At 43.0% G+C, this 27,883-nt stretch overlaps 1 protein-coding gene across 1 annotated transcript in view; it reads left to right on the top strand.

The window, feature by feature from the left end:
• Positions 1-4,433: 4,433 nt before the first annotated feature.
• The window catches only part of HABP4 (hyaluronan binding protein 4), a 36,743-nt gene continuing 13,293 nt past the window's right edge, over positions 4,434-27,883 (top strand). Inside the window, 5 exon segments of the mRNA NM_001244681.1 lie at positions 4,434-4,888; positions 10,833-10,995; positions 17,097-17,258; positions 17,740-17,808; positions 22,794-22,877. Of these exon segments, the coding sequence (NP_001231610.1) occupies positions 4,525-4,888; positions 10,833-10,995; positions 17,097-17,258; positions 17,740-17,808; positions 22,794-22,877 (842 nt within the window). The 5' untranslated portion in view covers positions 4,434-4,524.

Raw genomic sequence — 27,883 nt, 5'->3', positions numbered from 1 at the left:
TTAATTGAGAGAATAAAAAACTGTTCTATTGGCAAGTGTTTTGAGGATATAAACAATTGTGGTAGCCAGTAATATCTTATCATAAGGAAGCTGGAAACAACCTCAATAACGCCAAGCATACAAATATTAGGAGTTCCCATCGTGGTTCAGCACAAATGAATCTGACTAGCATCCATGAGGACACAGGTTCGATCCCTAGCTTCGCTCACTGGGTTAAGGATCTGGGTTGCTGTGAGCTGTGGTGTAGGCCAGCAACTACAGCTCGGATCCAACCCCTAGCCTGGGAACCTCCATATGCCTCGAGTGCAGTGCTAAAATAAAAAATAAAAATAAAAAGAATACAAATATTAGTAGGCTGGGTGCAGCTCCTTTCCTGATTTAAATACTCCATTTCTGGTCATCATAAATGGATTTTTGCTTGCTAGAAGTTGTCCTGCAGCATCCTGGTTGTTACTGACTTATGGTTCTGTAACCCTTAAATTTGAGACTGTTTATTTGCTCCTATTCATTTGCTGTGGGAAACTGATTTTAAATTCACTTATCAACCTTGTAACGACTAAACCAGGAACCATAATTTCATTGCTCTTATCACAATTGATTCAACTGGCATAAAAAACAGATGAGACCCTCTTAGAATTAAGAAAAATACTTTCGTTCGTGCATTATTATCCAAGTAGAAACAACTGTAAAATAATGTAATTTTTAAATCTTTTTAAATTTACCTCTTTGGTTTTACTTTCCCATCAACCATGTGAGGAACACAGGACTGATTATAATTTTACAGAGGAGAAAGGTAAGCAAAGAGGGAGCAGGGATCCAGCAGCAAAACAGTAGATGGAATGCAACTCTTTGATGAGTCACAAAAACTCACACCTTTTTAGCCTGATTGGTCCCTCTGCCTTGGTCTTAACTCAGGTGTTGCTCTATGCATAGAATTAAAGGTAGTAAGGCTACTTTTTTTTTTTTTTTTTTTGGTCTTTTTGCCTTTTCTGGAGCCGCTCCCTCGGCATATGGAGGTTCCCAGGCTGGGGTCTAATCAGAGCTGTAGCCACCGGCCTACACCAGAGACACAGCAACGCGGGATCCGAGCCGAGTCTGCAACCCACACCACAGCTCACGGCAACGTCGGATCCTTAACCCACTGAGCAAGGCCAGGGATAGAACCCGTAACCTCATGGTTCCTAGTCAGATTCGTTAACCACTGCACCACGACGGGAGCTCTAGTAAAGCCACATATTTTTAAATCCTTTGATCGTTCTACGAATTTAAGTCAATCTGGAAGGCATTGGTGTATTTTATTTTATTATTCCTAATGGAATTTGCATATTAATTAGCTCAAGGTAATTTACATTTTGTATGTGGTTAAACCCCACTGCATTCCCACTGGGGCCCATAAGTAAATGCCACAGAAGGGCTGGTGGTATTATTCAGCAAACACACCTCACTGCTTTTTTTGGTATTCTTTATTTTCTAAGCTATGTGGTTATGCCCATGTTTGTTTGTTTTTGTTTTTTAGGGTTTTTTTTTTCCTGTTTGGTATCATAATTACTATCAAATGACTTTTACTGAGGATTTATTTACTCTGTGCCAGGTATGACAATGAAGACTTCACATGCATTATCAAACTCAGTCCTCACAATAACCCTCTGAAGTAGGTACCATTATTTTCCTTGTTTCATAGATGAGAAAACTGAGGCACAAAAGTAAGGAATAAGGTTACAAAGTTAATTAGTGGTAGAATCAAGATTCAAATCATGGTCTAACCTCAAAATATATGCCTTTTAAAAAATTGTGGCAGAGTTCCAGTTGCAACTCAGTGGTTGTGAACTGGACTAGGAGTATCCATGAGGACGAGGGTTCAATCCCTGGTTCAGATCCTGGGTTAAGGATCTGGCATTGCCGTGAGCTGTGGTGTAGGTTGCAGACACGGCTCAAATCCTGAGTTGCTTGACTGTGACATAAGCTGGTAGCTGCAGCTCCAATTTGTCCCCTAGCCCAGGAACATCCATATGCCTCAGGTGTGGACCTCAAAAGACCAAAAAAAAAAAAAAAAAAAAAAAAAAAGCAAAAAAAATGTGGCAAAACACACATAAATTACTATTTTAACAATTTGACAATTCAGTGGTCTTATCACATTCACATTTTGTGCAACCATCACCACTATTTAGTTCCAGAAAATGTTCATCACTCTAAGGCATCCTCGTGCCCATAAAGCAGTCACTCCTCATGCCCTTTCTTCTGAACCCCTGGGCAACCACTAATCTGCTTTCTGTCTCTACAGATTTGTTGATTCTGGACATTTCATATAAATAGAAGCATATGTGACCTTTTGTGTCTGGCTTCTTCCACTTAGCATAAGGATTTCAAGGTTCATCTGTGCTATAACAAGTATCAGTACTTCATTCCCGTTTTTTGGCCAAATATCTTTTTGTCTTTTTTTTGGGGGGGGGGCTTCACCCTTGGCATATGGAAGTTCCCAGGTTAGGGACTGGACCAGAGCTACAGCTGCCAGCCTATGCCACAGCTACAGCAATGCCATATCTGAGCTTCATCTGAAAACTACACTGCAGCTTGTGGAATTTTGGGATCCTTAACTCACTCAGCAAAGCCAGGAATGGAACCAGCATCCTCATGGATACCAGTTGGAATCTTTTTTTTTTTTTTTTTTTTTTTTGCTTTTTAGGGCTGCACCTGCAGCATACGGGAGTTCCCAGGCTAGGGGTCGAATCCGAGCTGCTGCCAGCCTACACTACAGCCGAAACAATGTACGATCCGAGCCATGTCTGCGACCTACACCATAACTCATGGCAACGCCAGATCCTAATCCACTGAACCAAGCCAGGGATACTAACTAGTCAGGTTATTAACTTACCAAGCCACAACTGGAACTCCTCTAGTTGGGTTCTTAACCTGCTGAGCCACAAGAGGCACTCTTTTTGGCCAAATATTAATCTATTGCACCATATTTTGTTTATTCATTCATCAGTTGATATACTTTGGTTGTTTCTACATTTTAGCTATTGTGAGTAGTGCAACTATGAAGATCAGTTACAAGTTTTTGTTTGAACACCTGCTCCTCTTTTAGATTAAAAAAAAAAATAGGCTTTTAATCATAAACCTCCACTGACTCCAAGAAGGAGAAGACCAGCTACCTTAAAATCTTCAGTCATTCAACAAATATTTCCTGAGAACCTACTGTACAGCTACCTAGAATGCTAAGCACTGGGGATATAAGTTGCAATGAATACGACAGACATCATCCCTGTCCTACTCCTTGTGAATGACAGAAAATTGAATAAGTGAGTAAAACACAGACCTGGCAGCAGTTTTAGGATTAAGAGTTCTTTTTCCATTTGCTATTAAAGGACAGCAAAAGCTGGTAATGACCCACCTAAGCAAGATGCTGTAGCAGAATGCTTTTGGATACAAGAAACAAGTATAACGAAGACTAGTTTAAACAATAATGGCATTTGCTGTCTTACAGAATAAGTCTGAGGCAGGTAGATTCCGGACCGTGGTTAAGTCAGCAGCAGCACATCATCAAGGAACAAGGTTTTCTCCATCATTCTGCTCTGCCACCCTCACTGTCACAATAAGGGCCAGCAACTCCAAGCATCATGTCCCCCTCACATAACATGGACCAAAAAACAGAAGTGGAAAGATGACAGATCCCTTCCCAACCCTTTTTAGGTACCAGAAAAATGTTCCTCCAAGAAATCCTCCAGAAGACTCACCCACGGTTTGTTCTGCCAGATTTGCACCACATGCCTATACCTCACCAGTCAGGCCCTCCCCTAACTCTGCAAACTGGTTCACTGAGTTTGAATGGGTTGTGCTTCACCCCAGCTCAAGATTCCAGGACTTGCCTTTGCTCCTGGCCCTTGTCATCCTTCAGATCTCAGCTTAACCATCATTTCCCAGGGAAAGTCTTTTCAGGCTTCTTAATTAGGTCAGGTCCCTTTGCTATAGGATCATAGAGAAGTATGGGCCTTTCTTTTAGAGCACTTTTCTGCCTGTAGACTGTAAGATCCACGAAAACAAGGAGCTAATATCTCCTACAACATAATGTCTGGCACATATAGTGTCCACTGTGTAGTTGTTGAATGGCTCAACCAATATATAAACTTCAAAGAAGAGTGGCCGATGATGAATTCAGAGAGAACGCAAATAATGGCTAGGATCCACCCTCATAGCCCAGCTGCCTAGCTCCGCCCCTTGGGCCCCACCCCTCCCTGCCGAGTCGTGGGGCGGGGCATAGAGGTCGCATGACGTGACAGCAGCCAGTCGCTGATTGGGTTTCCAGTCGTGCCGGCTAGGAAAGGGGGCGTGTCCGCGTGCGCTGATTGGCTGTCTGGTAGCGGCTGGGCGGGCGGCGGCGGCGGCGCGGGGGCGGGCGCTGGGAGGGACGGGACTGGGCAGGGCAGGGAGGGCAGTAGCTGCGGGTAGGATGGGTCCTCGCCGCCGGCTTCGCTGAGACTTGCTCGCGTGGGCTGCCCTCGGCGGGCCCGCAGTGGCCGCGGCGGCATGAAGGGCGCCCTGGGGAGTCCTGTGGCCGCGGCCGCCGCAGGCGCCGTGATGCAGGAGAGTTTCGGCTGCGTAGTGGCCAACCGCTTCCACCAGCTGCTGGACGACGAGTCAGACCCGTTCGACATCCTGCGCGAGGCCGAGCGCCGGCGCCAGCAGCAGCTGCAGCGCAAGAGGCGCGACGAGGCGGCGGCGGCGGTGGCAGCGGGGACCGGCAACCGCGGTGGCAGGAGCCCGGCTGGGGCTTCGGGCCACAGACCCGGCGCGGGCGGCGGCCGGAGGGAGTCCCAGAAGGAGCGCAAGAGCCTCCCGGCCCCCGGCGCACAGCAGCCGGACAGCCCCGGGGGCGGCCCGCAGCCGCCTGGTACGTGCGCCCCGCCCGGCACCTGGGCGGCCCGGGGTGGGCGCGGTGGGCAGGAGGGAAAGGAGAATGGGGTCAAGGAGGTCACCCTTCCTCAGCTCCCTCACGATCCCCCGCTGCAAGACTGGGGTCCCTGGAACCTGTTCAGAAAGAGCAAGGGGCTCTGGAAAGAGTTGGCTGGAGTTGAGGGTCCTTGTGGCCCAGGAAGGTGGGGGAAAGGACGGGAATCGGGGGTGTCACGCCACTTCTGGCCTTTTTTAGTCCCTTCTGGGGGCAAGGGAGAGTGCAAGCTTGGAATAGGGGGTTTCAAAACCCTGCGGCTGAGCCTTTACAAGTTGGCCAAAGTTGAGGACTATTTCTGGGGTTGAGGTGTAGGGGCGAACACTGGGGTCGCTGCCCTGGGGCTCTCAAATATAGAACTAGCCGGGACCTTCTCCATCCTCCAGCCTAACCTCTGCAAGATTCGCATCGGGAGGTAGAAAGAAAAGGGTGGTGGGAAGGGGAGAGGAGCGCCCCTCTTAAGGAGGATGGAGAAGGGCGCAACCCGGCCCTTTGGGAGTGGCTGCGAGAGCCCGGGACGTGTGAAGGATCTCCGGGGTGAGGGGCTGGATCCTCTGTGATGGAGGGAAGGCCCGAGTGACCGCGGGGGCGGGCTGTGACGTCAGGGCCGCCAGCGGAATGCGGCGGGGGTGGCCGCGGGGTCCCCGGCGCCTTCCAAGTTCTGTGCCTTCACCCATCCTTCTTAGGATAGCTTCCAGCAGTCGTCCGGTACGTTTTCAAGGCAGCAAGCAGTGTTGATGGGTTGTGTAACTTGTGATTAACTCTGACTGCCTTAAGAAGAGCGTTTTTAATTTTTTCAACACGAATATTCAAAGTTCCCCACAACCTGCTTAGCCAGAACGGCCAGTGCAATGGTATACTACTGTCTGCATTCAGGGATGGTGGGTGCCCAAGTGTCCTTTCTCACCTGAACTGCATCAGTGGCAAAGTCTCCAGGACTCCCCCTGTTTCTTCTAGGACTCGAAGGCATTTGGTGCTAAGGTTTCCCAAAAAAAGAGTGTTAAGACCATCCGAGCCAGTGTTTGGCAGTGTATTCCACTGGGCTTTACTGGCTTGTTCCTTGCTTGATAAAAAGTGTGCAGCCCAGCCCTAAGTGAACAACTCCTGATTTCAGCGTTGGGGCTTTGCGTCTTGCAACTAGGTAGTGTTTCCCTTTATCTGTGCGAAGTTTAATCGGGCAATATCTCTTGAGAATCAGAAAATTAAGTCACTGTAGTAAAGCTTATATAGACAATCATAGAGAAGATTAAAAAGAAAATTATTTGAAATACTATTGGCTATCCTGAGACCCCTTGGTAGGCCAGTACATTTATGAGCCTATTTAAAACAATGAGACGAGATATAGTGTACATTTAGTATTATGTTCTATTTTTTCTCTGAAATCTATTGCAATAACTATCATAATAATGAAAATTGAGAAAGGCTAAGCTTTATTTTTTTAACAAATGAAAATATGTGTTTTATCTTTAGTGCAAAACTGAATTTAGTTCTCGGTCAAAATATTGCTTTTTAACCTTTTTACTCTTAAAAATGCCATGCATTTTATTAAAATCTTAAACAATTAAGAAATATATGAAGTGAAAATCCCATATTTTTCTTAGTGTTAACAGCTTGCCTTTACATAAACGCACAAAACTATTTCCTTTTTTTCTAAATTTAGATGCTTTAAACTGGATTGCAACCTGCATTGAGTATTATGATCTAGTACATTTATATCTTACTAAACTAATAAACTTATTAATTTAGCATTGTAATCTAGTATGTTTATAACTTTTTCTTTCATTTGTTTTTGATCCAAGTGACCTGGCTTTAGTGATCTATATTAAATAACATTAGTTAATTTTGTAGTTAGAATGAAAATTTTGTAATTCTAGTTCTTGGTCAAGCATATGATATTTCAGGAGCAAATGGATCATTAATTTCTATTTATGTAGTTACCGTACAGAGTTTATTTGTGATGGAGGTTAGAGAGTTACTCTCTCAAGTTTTTTTTGTAGCCCCAACTGATACCGACTATACTTTTCCAACACTTAGAATGTTTTAATTTAGTTAGAATATTATAAGTGAATTCTTAGTGTAGGCAAGAATCAAAGGCAAGACACATTTGACATGTAACAGAAGCATTAATCTTAAAAGAATGTGAAAATCGTAAGATCTTTCCCACAGAAACGGAAATTTTTAATGTCCTTCACTATTTAACAATATACATAGACCCTTGGGTGAGCCCTGAGAACAAAAATTCATTCTTGAAGTCCTCTGAAACAGCGTTGCTTTTCCTGGACTTTCAGAACTATTCTAAGTCAAAGCTCAACTTTATTTTGGGGGAAATCTCACTGTAAATTTTTATTATATGTTGTCCCTTCATGTCTGCTTGTGGTTAGATCAGTAATCAGACTGCATAGTCCAGCCTTTTATTGGAAAGGGCTAGTAAAATTCAGTGTTTGCATTATCCATTTGGAGCTGCTGATCCAGCACAGGAAAACTAGGTTCAGTTGCAGTCTCGATCTCTTAATAGTAAATTGTGAGGCGGAAAACTGAACCCCTGTTATCTTTGTTTTTGGGTTTTGCAAGGAAAAGGAAATGTTGGAAGGGGATTGATAATTATTCTAATAAATAGCCAGTCATATTTAATGGTTTTCAATTCATACGCAGAAGCTTTGAGAGAAGTTTTCATGTACTTTGCAGCAAATGTCATTTTAAGTTTTGAAGGCTGACCTCCAAATTTAATTGATAACAATTAAAAAAATAACCTTGAGAAAGCAGAAAGAAGGTGGGAATAATTTCTTAAGTAATTCTGTGGCCAAGTGGAGATCTTTCGTTTTTTAGAAATTACAGGTTACAGATAGGAAATTTAAAACTATTAAAATAACTTTTTACATTGTGGGGAAACTATTGAAAAGCATTGTTACTGTTGATGTGCTCGCTGATGGCTATTATGTCATGGTCTCTTAAAGAGTTCAGTTTGTTGGATAATGAACTTTCGTAATAACATCTTCTACCTTACATTTCAAATGCCTTCCAATTTTGATCTCTGGTAGTAACATCTGGCATGGAGTCTCAGGCAGCTGGGCATGAGTGTCAGTCTCTCGTTTTGTTCTGCAGTAGAAGCATAATGCCCTGTTTATGATCACATCTTTCCGATATCCTAAACATGTCACAAGCTCGGACTGTGACTTCATGATGCAGATCAGGTTGAAGCATTTTCCTGGGTTATGGGACATTAACTTCAGATTGAACTTAGACCTGTTGTGTAACTTTTCGCATTTCAAAAAAATACTTGGTTAACTAACAAGTAGGAAGTTGCACAGTTTTGTGTTAGTGGTGTTGCAGACAGGATTTTTGCTTTAAGATGAGATCAGTAAGGTACAGGAACTATTTTAATTTACATGTGCCCAGTTTATAAAGTATAGATAGAAAGTAGTAAGTGGGCAGGTAGGAAAATACATGTAAACATATTCCTTGAAGAGTCATGTGTATCTGCCTAAGTAGGAAAAGAACCCAGCAGTTTAAAAAGTACCCACTGGAGTTCCCGTCGTGGCGCAGTGGTTAACGAATCCGACTAGGAACCATGAGGTTGCGGGTTCGGTCCCTGCCCTTGCTCAGTGGGTTAACGATCCGGCGTTGCCGTGAGCTGTGGTGTAGGTTGCAGACGCGGCTCGGATCCCGCGTTGCTGTGGCTCTGGTGTAGGCCGGTGGCTACAGCTCCGATTCAACCCCTAGCCTGGGAACCTCCATATGCCGCGGGAGCGGCCCAAGAAATAGCAACAACAACAACAAAAGACAAAAAAAAAAAAAAAAAAAAAAAAAAGTACCCACTAATTCAGGTATATTTAATATTTTTATAGGCATACACTCAGTATGAAGAGTGGCTTATGGAAGAAGACTTGGGTTCCCTGGTGGCTCATGGGTTAAGGAGGCAGTGTTGTCACTGCTGTGGCTCTAGTTACTGGTGTGGCCAAGTTGGACCCCCTAACTGGGGGACAGCCACAGACTGTGAGTGAGGCCAAAAAAAGGAAGAAAAAAAAAAAGTGAAGCACCTAAAATAAAAATTGTTTTTACATTTTTTTTTTTTTTTTTTTTGGTCTTTTTAGGGCCGTACCCATGGTCTATGGAGGTTCCCAAGCTAGGGGTTGAATCGCTATAGCTGCTGGCCACTGGCCTGCGCCACAGCCACCGCAACGCCATATCCAAGCTGCATCTGCGACCTACATCACAGCCCACGGCAATGCCAGATCCTTAACCCACTGAGCAAGGCCAGGGATTGAACCTGCATCCTTGTGGATCCTAGTCAGAGTCATTTCCGCTGAGCCACGATGGGAATGCCTATTTTTGCAATTTTTTTGAGGTGGAGACCTGTTAAATATATACAAAGAAAAGATAAAAACACATTTCTGGAAATGATTTAAGAAGTGACAAAGTTCTACACAGTATGTTTACCAAATATTAAATGCCTTTGTGACAGACCCTGCTTAAATATTTTAAAGCATTGAAATTGAGAGGAGCAGAGAGGACAGAGAAGACTGGAGTGGCCCCAGCCCCAGCCTTGCTCAGTGCTGCCTCCCCATGGACAGGAGATACCCTTTCAAGCATGACCGGCCCTTGCATGAGTTGGCAAATACCAGCCTTGGCTTCTTATTTGAGAATTGTGATCATAAAAAATAATCACAAGTGCATAAATCCCATCAAAGAGGAGGAACATCTGTTCAAATGAAAAAGATATATCCGGGTGTCCCCTCCAAAAAAAAAAAAAAAAAAAAAAAAAAAACAGAAAACAACAAAAAAAGAAAAAGATATGGAGTTCCCGTCGTGGCGCAGTGGTTAACAAATCCGACTAGGAACCATGAGGTTGCGGGTTCGATCCCTGCCCTTGCTCAGTAGGTTAACGATCCGGCGTTGCCGTGAGCTGTGGTGTGGGTTGCAGACGCGGCTCGGATCCCGCGTTGCTGTGGCTCTGGCGTAGGCCGGTGGCTACAGCTCCGATTCAACCCCTAGCCTGGGAACCTCCATATGCCGCGGGAGCGGCCCAAGAAATAGAAACAATAACAACAACAACAACAACAAAAAAGACAAAAGACAAAAAAAAAAAAGAAAGAAAAAGATATAACGGTGCAAACTATTTAAAAATAAAAACTTTATTTGCCAGTGGTAAACTGTAGTTGGGATTCTCTAAATACAATCTGAAATACAGATTATCCGGTAATTTTCTGGATGGAGCTTAACTACTGTGTTTTGATAAAGCAGCTGTTGTGAAATGTAGGATGGATGGACTGTCGCATAGCTGTCACAGTCATTGTGAGATCCCTTTAATTGTAGGTTAGTTGGTATAATTTATCATACTTTCTAGAACATAAGGGAAAGTGGCGTATGATTCAACAGTAATGTTAAGGTTTTATTAAAAAGTGGACGGCTCTGAGCATGGTAGTATCAGCAAATTTTTTTCTCCTCTGAACTTGTCTAAACTTCCTGAATTTTCCTATGACACGATGTCTAGAAAAGTGAATATATATATATATATATATATATATATATTTTATTTATTTATTTATTTATTTTTTTGTCTTTTCTAGGGCCTCACCCACGGCATATGGAGGTTCCCAGGCTAGGGGTCCAATCGGAGCTGAAGCCACCTGTTTACACCACAGCCACAGCCTCGCCAGATCCGAGCCACATCTGTGACCTACACCACAGCTCACGGCAACGCTGGATCTTTAACCCACTGAGTGAGGCCAGGGATCAAACCCGAAACCTCATGGTTCTTAGTCGGACTCGTTAACCACTGAGCCATGATGAGAACTCCCAGAGAGTGAAATTTGAAAGTACCTGTGATAACATACTGCTGCAGACATTGTGTTCTCAGCCTCCCCTTTGATTTTTCTGTCTCTGGCAGGCCAGAAGCGAACTCCCAGAAGAGGGGAGCAGCAAGGATGGAGTGATAGCCGCGGCACAGAGGTGGCGCTTGATAGAGCAGAGCGGAGATCCTACAGGGAATATCGACCCTACGAGACCGAGAGGCAGGCGGACTTTACACCTGAGAAGTTTACAGATGAAAAGTAGGTACCACAGACCCCACCAGGAGGGTTGGAGGAACCAGAGGATTTTCAGAGAACTATTAGACCTGTGACCTTTTTGTGGTGGCAGTTCTGGAAGTATTTTACCAACTTAAGTACTAAATCATATTACCTTAGGTAACATGAAGGATCTTCATTTATCTCATATGTGACCTGAAGTCTTGGTTCAGGAGATGATGATCTGATGAAAAACAGATTATTTCTTGGTAACTATGAAAAGCACTCTTGTAACAAGCTATACAGGAGTATGCTAAACTGTTTAATTTTTCTTTTGAAGTTTAATTCTTTTTTTTTTTTTCAACTTTTTAGGGCTGCACCCACGGCAGATGGGGGTTCCCAGGCTAGGGGTCAAATCGGAGCTGTAGCTGCTGGCCACAGCCACAGCACTGCCAGATCTGAGCCACATGTGCAACCTACACCACAGCTCACAGCAATGCTGGATCCTTAACCCACTGAGTGAGGCCAGGGATCGAACCTGCATCCTCATGGATACTAGTCGGATTCACTTCTGCTGAGCCATGACGGGAACTCCCTAATTATGTTTTTGATTTAGCATTACTGATTTAGTCTACTAATGAATTCAAGCAAATTTCTAGCCCCCATGAAGTCAGTAGGTTAATCATGATGCAATGTGACCAAAAAAAAAAAATGTGTGACACCAGTTTTGGTTCCCACACCTTCTCTAGAAAGTACTCTCACCTGGAAGATAGTCTCAGGCTGGTGCATCTGACACCCTCCTGAATGATGTGGCAGCGCGTGGACTGTCATGCCCTGTCATGCCCACCTGTACAGAGGTGGCGCTTCTTGGGGTCTTAATGCTTGGCACAAACAAGATGGATGCTTGCTGCCTAAAGTTTTTAATTATTAAACCTACAGGGTGCTGGGTTTAGATTAAACTGAAACAATGCATGAGTCACATTGAAAGGAAAAGAAAGTTTAAAAGGCTAAAGGAGACTAGAATAGTGTAGTTTAAGGTCAAGATGAGCCATGATTCCCAAAGTCTTTCAACTTCTTTGCTCGTTCCGCTGCCCCTTAGGATTCTGTCTCTAAGTTTTAGCCAGAAACATGGCTTTATAAAACAATGCTGTAAGTCCATTAAAACAAGCAAACAAATAAGAAATCCAGCAGCAAATAGCTCCATTAAAGGAGAGGGTGAGCAAGTGGTGACTTCTGCAGACCCATTCCCTTGAAGTTATGCCTCCAAAACAAATGGTATATCTGCCACCATGTTAGAGGGTGAGAACTAGAAAAAGGCTCCATGCTGCTGTTTTGGTTGGTGACTTAAGATTTGCTGTGTATGGAGTTCCCGTCGTGGCGCAGTGGTTAACGAATCCGACTAGGAACCATGAGGTTGCGGGTTCGATCCCTGGCCTTGCTCAGTGGGTTAACGATCCGGCGTTGCCGTGAGCTGTGGTGTAGGTTGCAGACTCGGCTCGGATCCCGCGTTGCTGTGGCTCTGGCGTAGGCCGGTGGCTACAGCTCCGATTCGACCCCTAGCCTGGGAACCTCCATATGCCGCGGGAGCGGCCCAAGAAATAGCAACAACAACAACAAAAGACAAAAAGAAAAAAAAAAAAAAGATTTGCTGTGTAATGGCTAAAGTCTGCCTGCTTTGAGAAAGCCTTCAGGATCAGAGCTGCTTATTTGGGGAAGCTTTTGTGTATTTTTTTTCCTCCCTTCAGGGATATTTTTCAATGAGAATGCGGAAATTAGAGCTCAAAAGCACAAGTCTCTGTCTCCAGCTTTTCTTAGTAGCAAAATTATGAGTCTTTAAAAAAGACAAGATAGGTCTTTGTATGTTAACATGAAGAAAAATGCCTATCACGTGATGCGTATTTCAGACTTACAGCAAGTCGCAAGAACTGTATAAAGAATTTCCATCTACCCTCATCCAGATTCCCCCAAATAACATTTTGCGATATTTGCTTTATCATAGCCCTCCCTCCCTCTCTCCCCTGCTCTCTCACGCACACACACTTTTTGTCATTTCAGAGTAAGGTGCAGAAATGTCCCTTTATCCTTAAATACTTTAATTATAGTTCCTAAAAACATGGTACAGTCATCAAACTCATTAGCATAGATGTAATACTATTATCTAATTCTCTAAATGATGTAATCTACAGACTATTCAGATTTCACCAGTTGTCCTAATAATGTCCTTTTAGTAAAAGAAAAAAAAAAAAAAAAAAAAACTGGGTTCAGGATCCAGTCCAGGAAGGTGCATTGTATTTAGTCGTCTTTATTTGAAACAACTCGAGTCTTTCTTTATTTTATGGATTTGAGAATTTGAAAGAATATGGACCAGTTATTTTGTAAAACAGCCTAGAATGTGAGCATGGAATCTAATGGAACAAGATTATGCATTTTGACAGGAATACCACAGAACTGTGATGTCTTATGTCCTTCTCTGTGTATCACATTAGGAATAAGTAGGGAATTTTTACTTTCAAGGAAATTTGAATATATTTTTTGTTAAGTCGTGCTATCAGAAAAGATATTTTCTCTTTTTTTCTTAAAAAATACTCTTCTGACGTTCCCTGGTGGTTCAGCAGGTTAAGGATCCAGTATTGTCGCTGCTGTGGCATGGGTTTGATCCCTGGCCGGGAACTTCTGCATGCTGTGGGTATGGCCAAAAAAAAAAATAATAATTACTCTTCTATTAATAAAGAGACATAGGAATGTTTTTGTTTTTGCTTTTTAGGGCTACGTGTACAGCATATGGAAGTTCCCAGGCTAGGGGTCGAATCAGAGCTATAGTTGCCAGCCTACACCACAGCTCACAGCAACATTGGATTCCCGACCCTCTGAGCGAAGCCAGGGATGGAACCCGTTTCCTTATGATTATTAGTTGGATTTGTTTTCCCTGCGCCACAACGGGAACTCCCCATAAGATCTTTAATAAAAATAATTTATAGTTACTTTAGGCAATTTGGAAAATGCATAAAATTATAAAGAAGATTAAAACTGCCTATCTCACCATCTGAGATGATAGGTGACTTTTAACACTTGGCCCATTTTTTTCCTTTCTTTTTATACATAGATATACTCAGATGTTAAGATGATAGGGTCTATACACCAAGTACCAGTCTTTCTTGTCCACTTGACAAACTAAAGTCATGAACAGCAATGTCATTGACAATGTTTGGTAAGCATTTCTAATGGTTCTGTAACAATCTGTGATCTATTTTTTTGGAGAATTATAATGTAATTATCCCAGTAGTGGACTTTTGCTCAACTCTAGTTTTTTACCTTTATAAATAATACCCATTGAGCAGCTTTTTATATACGTAGGGACTTTCCTGGATGGAGTTCTTGAAGTTAGGGTCATAAAATGGTTCTCAGCTGTATGTCCGGTTTCCAAATCTGGGACCCAGTTTTTTCTTCAATGCAAGGTTGGGTAGGTACCTGTAGTGTGAAAACAAAAATTGGGACAAGGGTGTGCTATAATACATAGTGACAGGGAGTTCCCATTGTAGCTCCGTGGGTTAAGTCCCGACGAGTATCCATGAGGATTTGGGTTCAATCCCTGGCCTCGCTCATTGGGTTAAGGATCTGGCATTGCCATGAGCTGTGGTGTAGGTTGCAGCTGTGGCTCTAATCCCAAGTTTCTATGGCTGTGGCATAGGCCAGAAGCTGCAGCTCTGATTTGACCCCAGCCTGGGGACTTCCATATGCTGCAGGTGCAGCCCTTAAAAGCAAAAACAAACAAAAAACATCACTATCCTAGTAACCTATCAATTTACTCTTATCACTAATAATTTTTAAGAGCATTTCTCAGAGCACTTTGTGTAGCCTTGAATGTGATAAAGTCAGACCTTTGCTTACTTGGTAGTAAAAACGGTTGTCACCTTGCATTTCTGTGATAGCTATACATATTCATTGGACAGAGTTATAGAATCTTGCTCATTGTAACACACTAATTCATTCTTCTCAATTTATGGATGAGGAAACTCCCAGAATTTTAGTGACTGGATTTTTATTCCAGGAAAAGTAGAACACTTTTTTTTTTTTTTTTTTTTGTCTTTTCTCCTTTTCTAGGACCACTCCCGCAGCATATGGAGGCTCCCAGGCTAGGGGTCGAATCGGAGCTGTAGCTGCCAGCCTACACCAGAGCCACGGCAAGGCCGGATCCTTAACCCACTGAGAGAGGCCAGGGATTAAACCCACAGCCTCATGGTTCCTAGTCAGATTCGTTAACCACTGTGCCACCAAGGGAACTCCCTAAGTAGAACACATGTTTTTACATAGAAGCAGGAGATCCTATTGTGACGTAGCAGAAATGAACCCACCTAGTATCCAGGAGGATGCGGGGGTTCCATTCCTGGCCTCAATCAGTGAGTTAAAGATCTGCTGTTGCTGTGAGCTGCGGTATAGCTTGCAAATATGGCTCAGATCCAGCGTTACCATGGCTGTGGTATAGGCTGGCAGCTGTAGCTCTGAATCGACACCTAACCTGGTGGGAATATAGAAATTTCTGTATGCCGTGGGTGTGGCCCTAAAAAAGACAACAAAACAAAAAACACGTAGAAGCAGTGGCACAAATGATGCTGAGACTAACTGCATGGCTCAGGCGCAGAGATCAGCCATGGCACTCGTTGCACATATTCTGGAAATGTAACTACTGTTTTAATGCAGCAGGAGTTTTTCTTTAGGCTCCACATGATGGAACTTAAGTGAACTCTTAGAACATAGACTATTAGGAAATTAATTTGCATCTGTCTGGATACAGTTCAGCTCTTGGCTCTTTCGGCAGTTTACTGCTGCTCATTTAAAGCCAGTTGCAGTTCTGAACGAATCACTTACTGAGATGTTTGGGTTTTTTTCCTTCCTCATGAGGAAGCAGTTTTTTTAAATTGCGGTAGATATACATAACATAAAATTGACCATTCTAACCACTTTTTATGCGTACAGTGCCATGGCATTAGGTACATTAATGGTTGTGCAGCCATCCCCGATATCCATCACCAGAACTTTTCATCTGTCCCAAACTGTACCCATTAACTCCCCACTTACTCCTCCCTCCATGAATTTCATTCCCTTTACCTATGAAACGGCTGCTCACGTCTACTTATTAAGACTGTTGTAAGAGAGGGGTTTACAGGCATGCAAATCGAGGTGGGATACTTGGCCCAATGCAATATTATTTTCCTTGCTTTTGCTTGTGATTGTATCACAGTAAAGCTTCCTAAATGGAGTATCAGATTCCTCGATGCTCACCAACCTATAAAAAAAGAGGATATATTTATAAGAAGGGGATTATAAAGAAGCAAATGAGAATATGTTTAATTGGGGGTTGGGAAAGAGGGTCAACCTATGGAATTAAAAAAAAAAAAAAAAAAAAAAAAAGATTTAAGGGATTAAAATACACCAGAACACACAGGCCTGTTTTTAGGGTCAGTTTCAATTACTGTTAGGTTTTTAATGAATTTGTTACTTTATCACCATCTGAACTAAATTTCATGTAAATTTAGGCCTGGTTTTGACTCTTGGCATTATTTTCCATATGTTTTTGTGCTTCATTTCCTCACATTTCCTCTTAGAAATCTACAGTGTCAAATGGTACATAAAGGTCAAATGACATAGAGACAAAAGTTGCTATTAGATTAACAACAAAAGAGTCATCTTCAACTATCTTCCTCATCTGTGGGCAGTAGCTGTAATTAAATGACTGTCCGTGAAGGGTTCAGAACGGTGCCAGAGATAGTGTGTGTTCAGTAAAATTTATTATTATTCAAGCTGCACCGCTCTTTTCAATATACTATAACCATAATGCCCTTCTAGATTTTTTTTTTTTTTTTTTTTTTTTTTTTTGTCTTTTTAGGGCCACACCTGCGGCACACGGAAGGTCCCAGGTTAGGGGTCAAATCGGAACTATAGCCACTGGCCTACACCACAGCTCAGGGCAACACCAGATCCTTAACCTACTGAGTGAGGCCAGGGATTGAACCTACGTCCTCATGGATCCTAGTCAGATTTGTTTCCGCTGAGCCATGACCGGAACTTCCCTTCTAGAATTTTTTTTCCCCAAAAAGCCTCAGCTCTTTAACCCCTTCACCACTTTTTATTGTATCCATTCTTCCTAGACCAGTTGACAGATTTGATCGAGACAGACCACTGAGAGGACGTGGAGGCCCAAGAGGGGGCATGCGAAGCAGAGGCAGAGGTGGTCTTGGGAACAGAGCTTTTGACGGTTTTGACCAGAGAGGGAAACGAGAATTTGAGAGATACGGTGGCAGTGATAAAATGTAAGTTTTTTTGTAAATGCAATTTTCCCTTTAACATCCTGCTAATACATGGTATGAATCTGCTTGTTATGTGATAATATTTAATTGACTTTATATTAGTATGCTTTTATTCCTGAGGGAGCTCATCCTGGGACAGCTTTTATGATCAACTTTTCTTTCTTTTTTGTCTTTTTAGGGCCATACCCATGTGCACATGGAGGTTCCCAGGCTAGAGGTCTAATCAGAGCTGTAGCAGCCGGCCTACGCCACAGCCACAGCCACGCCAGATCCGAGCTGTGGCTGGGGCCTACACCACAGCTCACGGCAGCGCCGGATCCTTAACCCACTGCACGAGGCCAGGGATCGAACCTGCATCCTCATGGATGCTAGTCAGATTCGTTTCTGCTGCGCCACGACAGGAACTCCAATAATCAAGTTTTCTGACTTGGGTATTGACTGGAAGCCGGCTTCCTGTTTAAGGGAATATTCTTTCTTTCTCTAGAGCAATCAGAACTGAAGACAACACGGGTGGATATGGAGTTCGCACCTGGGGATCAGGTAAAGATACCAGGTATGGTGCAAATGTGTGCACTCTGTGAACCTACAATTAAGTGGAAATAATCTGGATCTCTCTTTGCCTATCTCTAAAATCATGTCCTCTTTGTTTTGCCCGCAGTGTCTTTATACTTCTGTGCTTTAAGTAGAGATTGATTTTAGGCTTTCGTTTCCTGAGCTGACTTTTATTTTAAAGGATTTTTATTTTTTCCATTATAGCTGATTTACGCTGTTCTGTCAATTTTCTACCGTACAGTAGACCCAGTCACTGTACATATACCCAGTCACACCTACATATGTACATTCTTTTTCTCACATTATCCTCCATCATGCTCCATCATAAGTGCCTAGATAGAGTTCCCAGGGCTATACGGCAGAGATGACGTTTTAAAACAGGTTTGCCATATTGCAGTTGGATTTGAATCTGCTTTCAGATTCTTTTATTTTATCTCATTGTAGCTGTGCAAATTTGTGTATTTGCTAATGCCCCAAAGGCAAGGCACTGTATGTTTGCGTATGCCTCAGAATGCATTTTATTTTTTTCTTTATTTTTGTTTGTTCTTGCTTTTTAGGGCATCACCTGTGGCATATAGAGGTTCCCAGGCTAGGGGTCTAATTGAAGTTACAGCTGCCAGCCTGTACCACAGCCACAGCAATGCCAGAGCCGAGCCGTATCTGTAACCTACACCACAGCTCATGGCAACACCAGATCCTTAACCCATTGAGTGAGGCTGGGGATCGAACCTGCAACCTCATGGTTCCTAGTCGGATTTGTTTCTGCTGTGCCACGAAGAGAACTCCTCAGAATGCTTTTTAAATTCCTGGGTATTCTATAGTTTATTTTTCTGTGCCCTTTGAAAGTTTTTATGCACATTGCATCTTGATTTTATAAGATCACTTGCAGATCAGAGCTCAAGGATAAATTTCCTCTGAGGTTCAAATGTGATATATTCCGAGGCTTTATGGTCGTTTCTATCTGTGCCAGTTTTACCACTTAGAGAAGGTACCTGGCTCTGTGGTTTCTGTCATGTCAGGGCTGCAGGGACGACACCTTCTTGGTGTGAGCACAGAGATAGGCAGGAGGACAAGGAGTGAGTTGCTTCAGGATGTGTTGCAGGGAGGGCTTTCCACAAGTTTGAAGGCTTGAGGGGACTCAGACTTCCACTTTTCTTCTTTTGAAGAATGTAAGCTTTTCACATAAACTTATTTTTCTTAAATTGTTATCCTTGGGAGTTCCTGTCGCTGCTCTGTGGTAATGAACCCAGCTAGTATCCATAAGGATGCGGGTTCCATCCCTGGCCTCGCTCAGTGGGTTAAGGATCTGACCTTGCTATGAGCTGTGGTGTAGTTTGCAGACGAGGCTTAGATCCCACGTTGCTGTGGCTACAGTGTAGGCCGGCAGCTACGCTCCAATTCTACCCCTAGCCTGGGAACTTCCATATGCTGCAGGTGTGGCCCCAAAAAGACAAAAAAAAAAAAAAGTTAAATTGTTGTCCTTAAAAACAAATATACAGAATATACCAAATGTAAAAGTAGATTAACTGCCATTGCGTATCTTTATTGTCCTTGAAAGGAAACTTGTTAAATGTTTCTCAAACTGGGGTGCTATAGAGCCTCAATTGCAAATCTGTTTATTTTGTTTTCCTGTGATAGTATGTTTTTAAAAAGCAATTCAGGCACCTTCAGAATCATCTAATTTACTATCTTGTCCACCACTACTACTCCATTTCCATTTGCATTTGAATTTAAAATTGTTTTGGCTCCAAGTGATCTCTTACCCCTAAGGGGTAAGTATTGGCCTTGGAACATGAAGAAGTGACCGAGTGTGCACTTGGTGGATGGTGGGTCCCAGTGTTAAACTGACACATGCCCCATGGCACTCATTTTGGATTGGTTTGTGAGTTACAAAGTTACAGCTCTTCGGTGGTAATAATCTGTAATTACCAGATTTTTTTTTGTAGGATAAGACTTTTTTGTTTTGGTCTTTTTTAGGGCTGTACCCGAGGCATATGGAAGTTCCCAGGCTAGGGGTCGAATTGGAGCTGTAGCTGCCCACCACAGCCACAGCTACAGCAGTGCAGGATCTGAGCTGCTTCTGTGACGTATACCACAGCTCACGGCAATGCCGGATCCTTAATCCACTGAGCAAGACCGGAGATCGAATTGCATCCTCATGGATGCTAGTCAGGTTCATTAACCACTGAGCCACTAGGGGAACTTCTAGTATTGTATTCTTGTTTGAAGACATTGGCAGTATAACCAGATCTGTGGGCAAAACACTTTCAAATGGGGTGACTGAGCCATTTCCATTGTTTTCTTCAGGAGTTTGACCAAGAGTACCTGAAAACAGAATTTTCTCCATTTACCGTAATTTAAAGAGTGTTATATCAGATATTATTTTCACTTACCAACTGAAATAGACACCCAGGCAGTTTTCAGTAATGCTGCTTTCTAACTTTAATTGTGGAGAATAAGACAGTTTTCTGTAGTAATCAAGCCGCATTTGATTAAAATCTGTTCAGTTTCATAGATTTGGTTAAGTGGATATTCTGATTAAATTTGAACTAGTTAACAAAGCCTTAATATGTTTAACATTGTTGTGGGACCATACTAGAGCCCATAGACATTTTCTACGTTTATATAACCGAAGTCAAAATAGAGACATCAGCCTTGGAGCTTTATCCTCTTATAAAGTGATTTACTTTCTTTATCATCTTATTGGTGATTTACTTTCAACAAAACAACAACATTTGCCAAAGTAAATGCTTGCTAATCTTGAAACTTAATTCTTTTCTAGTTTGGATCATATGGTTCTATGAGAGCTATAAGCACACAATTAGTTTATTCATAAAATAATTTAGGTCAATATAGGGAAGAAGTCTGTAATTTTTTTTTTTCCCTTAATTGACTGACTGGTTTAAGAAATGCTGGTTTTTACATAGTCTCTTTGTTTGGTATTCTGCTTCTCTTTTTTTTTTTTAGGGCCACACTTGTAGCATATGAAGGTTCCCAGGCTGGGGGTCTAATCGGAGCTACAGCTGCTGGCCACAGACAAAACAATGCAAGCTGCATCTGCAACCTACACCACACCTCATGGCAACGCTGGATCCTTAACCCACTGAGTAAGGCCAGGGGTCGAACCCACAACCTCATGGTTCCTAGTCGGATTCGTTTCCGCTGTGCCACCACAGGAACTCCTGTATTCTGTTTCTTTTTTCCTCCCCTATATCTCCTTCATGATTTTTAATTGTTGAAAGCTATGAACTGTCAGCGAATCCAAGTTTTTTTATCCCCTTGGTTTATTACATGGCCAAGGGCATAAAGAAGAAGGTGGGGTAATCCAGTACTGGCACTGCTGCTAGACTCTTGGATACACAAAACTCCCATGACCCCTCCAAGGTTCAGACTGATGGGCAAAGGCCGCTTTTGTGAAGGGGCCTCCACCAGGCAGAGCAGCACTAATGTCCTTCCAAACATGGAGAGCATTTCATTTGGACCTTTTTTAAAAGGAAAAATTATTCAAATTTTGTGTTGAAAAACAGTGGTTTTTAAAGTTGACTAGAATGGCTTTGAGTTGAGAATTGAAAAAAAAATGTAATGTAAGAAGTCTATTCTTTTTATTATAGTTCATTTTATGTGTACTTTTAAAAAAAAAAAAAAACAAAACCTAATGTATGAAGATTTTTCCTGAATTGGGAATGAAAAAGTGCCGGCTTCTGTATAGAGAGTGGAAAATATTTCTAATGGATATATTTATATTGACTGATTTTAGCATTTTCCTGAAAATGAAATTTCTTTTTGCTGATACTCTTTTTTAAAGTAATGTTCAGATAGGATTAATATCAACATAAAAAAATTAAAATTACGTTTGTTAAAATTCAAATTGTTTTCCATTGTGCTATAATTTCTAATCTGTAGATTGAGTATTTATATGTGATGGTACGTAAATTGATGTTTCAGAGCTGTATTTTTCTGGTATCGTTACCATCAGCTTGTTTGTAATCTTAACACATTCCTTTTTGTGCAGTGTTTCTACTTTCCTGCCATTTTTTGTTTGATATGGCATTTTCTTTTTTTCTTTTTTTCTTTTTTTTTTTTTTGCTTTTTAGGGTCGCACCTGCACCATATGGAAGTGCCCAGGCTAGGGGTCGAATTAGAGCTGTAGCCACCAGCCTACACCACAGCCACAGTAATGCCAGATCCAAGCTACATCTGTGACCTACACCACAGCTCATGGCAACCCCAAATCCTTAACCCACTGAGTGAGTCCAGGGATCGAACCTGCAACCTCATGGTTACTAGTCAGATTTGCTTCCACTGAGCCACTGCAGGAACTCCTGATATGGCATTTTCTTATCTATTACAAGTCATTTAACATTTGTGGATTGAGAACTTTTATGGCCCCTGTTAACATTTGGAATTTCGTAGGATAATAAGTTTTGAGTAATTGTTCTGGTCCTTTACAATTTGTTTTTAATTTTAGGCCATTCATGGAAACTTTTTTTTTTTTTTTGTCTTTTTGCTATTTCTTGGGCCGCTCCCGCGGCATATGGAGGTTCCCAGGCTAGGGGTTGAATCCAAGCCGCCAGTCTACACCAGAGCCACAGCAACTTGGGATCCGAGCCGCGTCTGTGACCTACACCACAGTTCACGGCAACGCCGGGTCGTTAACCCACTGAGCAAGGGCAGGGATCAAACCTGCAACCTCATGGTTCCTAGTCGGATTCGTTAACCACTGCGCCACAATGGGAACTCCTTATGGAAACTTTTCTTTCTGAAATACTTCTCACATTTTTAGAAATAATTTATATGGATTAGCAATTAAGAGCAATTCTCTCCTTTTTCTTTATTCTGATATAGGTTATCTGTATGTACACATTAATTCCTTGAGGGATATTTACTTAAAAAGGGCATTGAAGTGTTTTCTTCTATATTGAGTGTGTAAAAGCATTAATATCAACAAACATGTATGTGATCAGCCTTATTCTCACTGCCTTGTAGTGATGTGGACCCGACTGCTCCGATGGAGGAGGCCACAGCCGTGGACGAGTCCCTGTGCCCCCTGGAGGAGGAAGCTCCAGCCAAGTGAGTGCGTCATTCATTTTCTCCATTGGGTCGTTGGTCATTTTCTTAAAGATTTCTAAGAGCTCTTCATAGAGCAGGAAGCTCAGCCTTTTGTCAGATCACAGAAGGTTGACCTTCTTAATGTGCTCATGAGTAGTCAAACGGATTAATAATTCAGATAATCTAGCAAATGATTATGAATGATAATAAATGGGTTCAATTCAGGGATCCAGGAATCTCCAGCCAAGTGAGTGTGTCGTTCATTTTTCCCATTGGGTCGTTGGTCATTTTCTTAAAGATTTCTAAGAGCTCTTCATAGAGCAGGAAGCTCAGCCTTTTGTCAGATCACAGAAGGTTGACCTTCTTAATGTGCTCATGAGTAGTCAAACGGATTAATAATTCAGATAATCTAGCGAATGATTATGAATGGTAATTAATGGGTTCAATTCAGGGATCCTGCCCTGTGCCCGCAGCCTCTTTTCCATCAGCAGCCTGGACTGTGACAAGTCTCTTTCTCATCAGGACCCCCATCCTTTAGTCTTTATTCTTTCCCAGTCCCTCTTCCCTCTTTTCTCCATGGTCCATCTCTAGCCCCCTTGCCTAATCTTTAAACTCCTTTGCCCTTAGATCTTTTGACTTTGCCAGCAGAACCCACCTCCTGGGTGACCAGTAGCCATCTGCCTTCTCTCTGCCTGCACCCACAGGCTGAGCACTGAGAGTCACGCAGTGGGGTTGATGGGAACCCCTGCAAACTCCTGATCACCACATTCTGAAATGAGCCCCCGACACCTCCAAGCAATGCCTGTTTCACAGGTTTGCTCTTTCCCCCACCCGCTAAGATAACTAGGTCGTGTCTCCTCAAAGCCCTGACACCGTCCCCCACCTTTCCCTTCCCCATCCTCTCCAGACCCACACCTCCTCTTTCATTTTCTCGGTACAGCTTTGCCTCCAGTGTCACAGAGACATCAGGAGCCATCAGGTGGGACCTTCACCACTCCCAAAGATGCAAACCTCCTGCACCTGCATCCTGACCCCCTTCCCCTGTGGTAAAACAGAGGCGCCGTCTCTCTGCCTTTTCAGCCTCTGGATCCTGTTTCCTACTGACTTGACAGAAATCTCACCATTAGTTAGCTCCTTCTGCTTTAGGTACTCTTACCTCCTTCCTCCCACCTCTGGTCAAGCAACACTTTTCCACACTCAGTCTCTCCTGTTTTCAGCCTCTCGTTGCCCCTGCATCTCATTCAGCTGCCTTTTGCAGGGTTGTGGCCACGCCTTCATCTCCTCCCCTCTCACTTCATCCTCACTTTACTCCAGAGCTGGCTCTGTCCTCATTGCCCCGCATATCTTCAGACCTGACAGATGTTTCAGTCTGCATCTTTCTCGGCCTCTCAGAACAGTTGACTTTTCCAGCATATCCTAGAGACACTGCAAGTTGGTTCCAGACCATAACAATAAAAGGAATATCACAACAAAAAAAGTCACAGGATTTTTTTTTTTTTTTTTTTTTTGGCTTCCCAGTGGCTATAAAAGTTACGCCTACACTGTACTGTAGTCTGTTAAGTGTGCCGTATGTCTAAAAAACTAGGTTCCAACTGCAGCGCGGTGGGATCAACAGCATCTTGGGAATGCTGGGACACAGGTTCAGTCCCCGGCCTGGCACAGTGACTTGAGGATCTGGCATTGCCGCAGCTATGACTTAGGTCACAACTGTGGCTGGGATCTGATCTCTGGCCCAGGAACTCCATATACCTCAGTGCAGCCAAAAAAGAAAAAAAAATGAAAAAACAATATACGTACTTTAATTTAAAAATTCTTGGAGTTCCTGTCATGGCGCAGTGGAAACGAATCCGACTGGGAACTGTGAGTTTGTGGGTTTGATCCCTGGCCTTGCTCAGTGGGTTAAGGATCCGGCATTGTCACTGCAGTGGCTCAGATTGCTACTGTGGCATGGGTTTGATCCGTGGCCCAGGAACTTCCACGTGCCGTGCCGTGGGCGTGGCCAAGAAATAAATAAATGTCGAGTTAGAGTTCCCCTTGTGGCTCAGGGGGTTAAGAATCCAGTTAGTATCCATGGGGACTCGGGTTCGATCCCTGGACTTGCTCAGTGTGTTAAGGATCCAGCATTGCTGTGAGCTGTGGTGTAGGTTGAAGATGCAGCTTGGATCCCATTGCTGTGGCTGTGGTGTAGGCTGGCAGCTGTAGCTCCAATTGGACCCCTAGCCTGGAAACTTCCATACGCTGCAGGTGCAGCCCTAAAAAGAAAAAAAATGTCAACTTCTTCAGGGCTCTTTGTTTCTAGTGTCTCATGCCCTTACACCTTGAATTGTTATTTATCCCTAGACTCTAAATATTCACCTCTGCCTCCAACCTTCAACATGGGCTTCAAGCCTGTGTGTCCCTCTGCCACCTGGACACCTCCCTAGAGACATCCCAAATGCTCCTCGTGCTCAGCCTCAGCGTGGCCAGGACTAAGGACCACAAGTCCCAGGTCCTCATCAGGGGACCAGCATTGCTATCCATCCAGTTGCACAAACCAGAAACCTCAGAGTCATTCTTAAGATTTCCTCCTTTTTGACCCTCTGTCCCCAAAGTCCATTCTGTCACCCTGCCCTGAGGATGCTTATCTTTTTATATCTATTATCTCCACTCACCACTGCAGACTCAGCTACTGCTAGTGTTGTCTCACTGGAGCATCTAACCAGGCTCCCTGCATTCTCACCTCCTACCAACCTGTCTGCACACCAAAGCGACTTTCACACTGGTTTCTGATTGTCATGCCCCCATCCCTCAGTAAGACCCACTGTGGCTGCCCATCTTTTTTCTGTCCCTTGCCCTGACCTGCATGGTCCTGTGAGGTCTGGCCCCAGAAGAGCCCTCAAGTTCAGCCACTCCTGTGCCTTCTCGGGGTTCATCACGTGGCTTTGATGTCATGTTCCCAGCTCCTGTGCAACGCCTAGCAAAAAGCTTTTTTTTTTTTTTTTTTGTCTTTTTAGGGCCGAATCCACGGCATATGAAAGTTCCCAGGCTAGGGGTCAAATCGGAGCTGTAACAGTGTCCTCATGGATACTAGTCAGGTTTATTACTGCTGAGCCATGATGGGAACTCCCTAGCAAAGAGCTTTTGCAAGTACGGTTTTCTGGTTTTTTCTGTCCATCTCTTCCACACCCCCCCTTCACCTGTTTATTTAACTCTTTCTCACCTTCAGTTGCAGAGAGGAGGGTGTTCTATGGTTTAGAGCACAGACTCTGAGCCAGTGTTCTGGGTTCAAGTTCCAGGTCTGCCATTTAGTGGTTTGGGCAAGTTATTTAATCTTTCTATGCCTCAGTTCTCTTCATCTGTGAAATGGGTCTAATAACAGTACCTACATCAGAAGACCGTTGTAAGTATAGGTTGAGTGTACGTGTGTGTTACGAAGACTGCGGCCTGGTATGTAGTTAGTGCTATACAAATGTCTGCTATTATTATTTTTATTTTTTTTTTTTTGTCTTTTCTACGGCCGCACCCATGGCATATGGAGGTTCCCAGGCTAGAGGTCCAGTTGGAGCTGGAACCTCCAGCCTACACCACAGTCACAGCAATGCAGGATCCAATCTGCATCTGTGACCTATACCACAGCTCATGGCGATGCCGGATCCTTAACCCACTGAGCAAGGCCAGGGATTGAACCCGCAACCTCATGGTTCCTAGTCGGATTCATTAACCACTAAGCCACAACAGGAACTCCAAATATCTGTTATTATTATTGTAACTTATTACAAGAGTGAAAATGCTGCTATGATTGATGGTTGTGAATGCAAAACAACTAAGAAACTTATTTATTATTATGCAAAACAACTAAGAAACTTATTTAAAGAAATAGATTAACAGTTAATATGAATATTTGCACAGTGAGTTAACTAAGGAAATAGATCAACAGTGTATATGAATGTTGAGAAAGTGAGTTAACTAGATACCTTCAGGAAAAATCAGTTTCTTTTTGACCCAATAAACCATTTTGATAAATTTAGGTAATATAAAGCAGAATAATAGTAAATGATAGCATAATTGTCATCTTTTGAATTGATTGAGATACCTCAACATTCATAGCTATTAGACAAAATACTTGTTTCAACTAACTAATCAGTTATTCTAAAGGATAAAATAATACTGAGTGTTTTGGTGGCAGTCTCCTTCTCTGCACTATCCTGGTGGAGCTAGTTGGCAGGTCTCCCTCTGCTGAGCGGAATGGGCAGTGAGCCACAGCTAGGACTGCAGAAACTGCAGTGCCCAGCACCTGCAGCCTGGGTGCCAGCCATGCTGAGAAATTCCTGTTCCCACACTGCCTTGTCAAATTTCAAAATTACTACTAACATTTCCAATAACACGGTTACATTTTTTAATAATTGCAAAATTAGGCTTGTATATACATCCTAAGACAGAGATGCTCTGTGATCTCGGTTGTGCCTGGGTATCGATCTAACACCCAAGCTTTCAGCATGCAGCCATAGCATCCATCAAGGGCACCTCCTGAATGTGCACGTGTCAGTTTAGAACTTCTTGGCAGGTGAATTTAATGTACTCTCACGTAGTGTTCAAACCTGCACCCCAAAGCAAGTACATTTTCTTCGAACTGGACACCTTTTGTTGACAATGCTATGTGCCAGGCCCCTCCTTCCACATTTCATTACAGAAGTTTGACGTGTTCCTTGTCACGTGGTGTTCTAATGTCTGGGGATACCTGTGACAGCTTCCCTTGTTTTGCTTTGAGGATAAATCCAACATTTATTGAGTAGTTGTTGTGTGCCAGGAACTGCTCTAAAACCTTCCGTGGCTTAAGCCAGTTTAACCCTCTGCTGCCCATGAAGGAGAATTACTAATAATTGTTCATTATTCTCATGCTGAGACATATAGGTTAAATAACTTGCAGTAAGCGGCAGAGGCAGGAATTGAACCAGGTACTGTAGCACAACCATTCATGTTCTTTACTGAATGGTAGGAATGGTTAAAAGTGCCATTTAGGAGTTCCCATTGTGGCTCAGTGGTTAATG

This window comes from Sus scrofa, chromosome 10, assembly GCF_054392235.1.
Source record: "Sus scrofa isolate SSC_HxYL_T2T_F1_AM1 chromosome 10, Sscrofa_HxYL_maternal_Yorkshire_Landrace_v2.0, whole genome shotgun sequence".
NCBI classification, from domain to species: Eukaryota; Metazoa; Chordata; class Mammalia; order Artiodactyla; family Suidae; genus Sus; species Sus scrofa.
The sequence above is the reverse complement of the archived record's forward strand: the minus strand, read 5'-3'. Positions and strand labels throughout refer to the sequence as shown.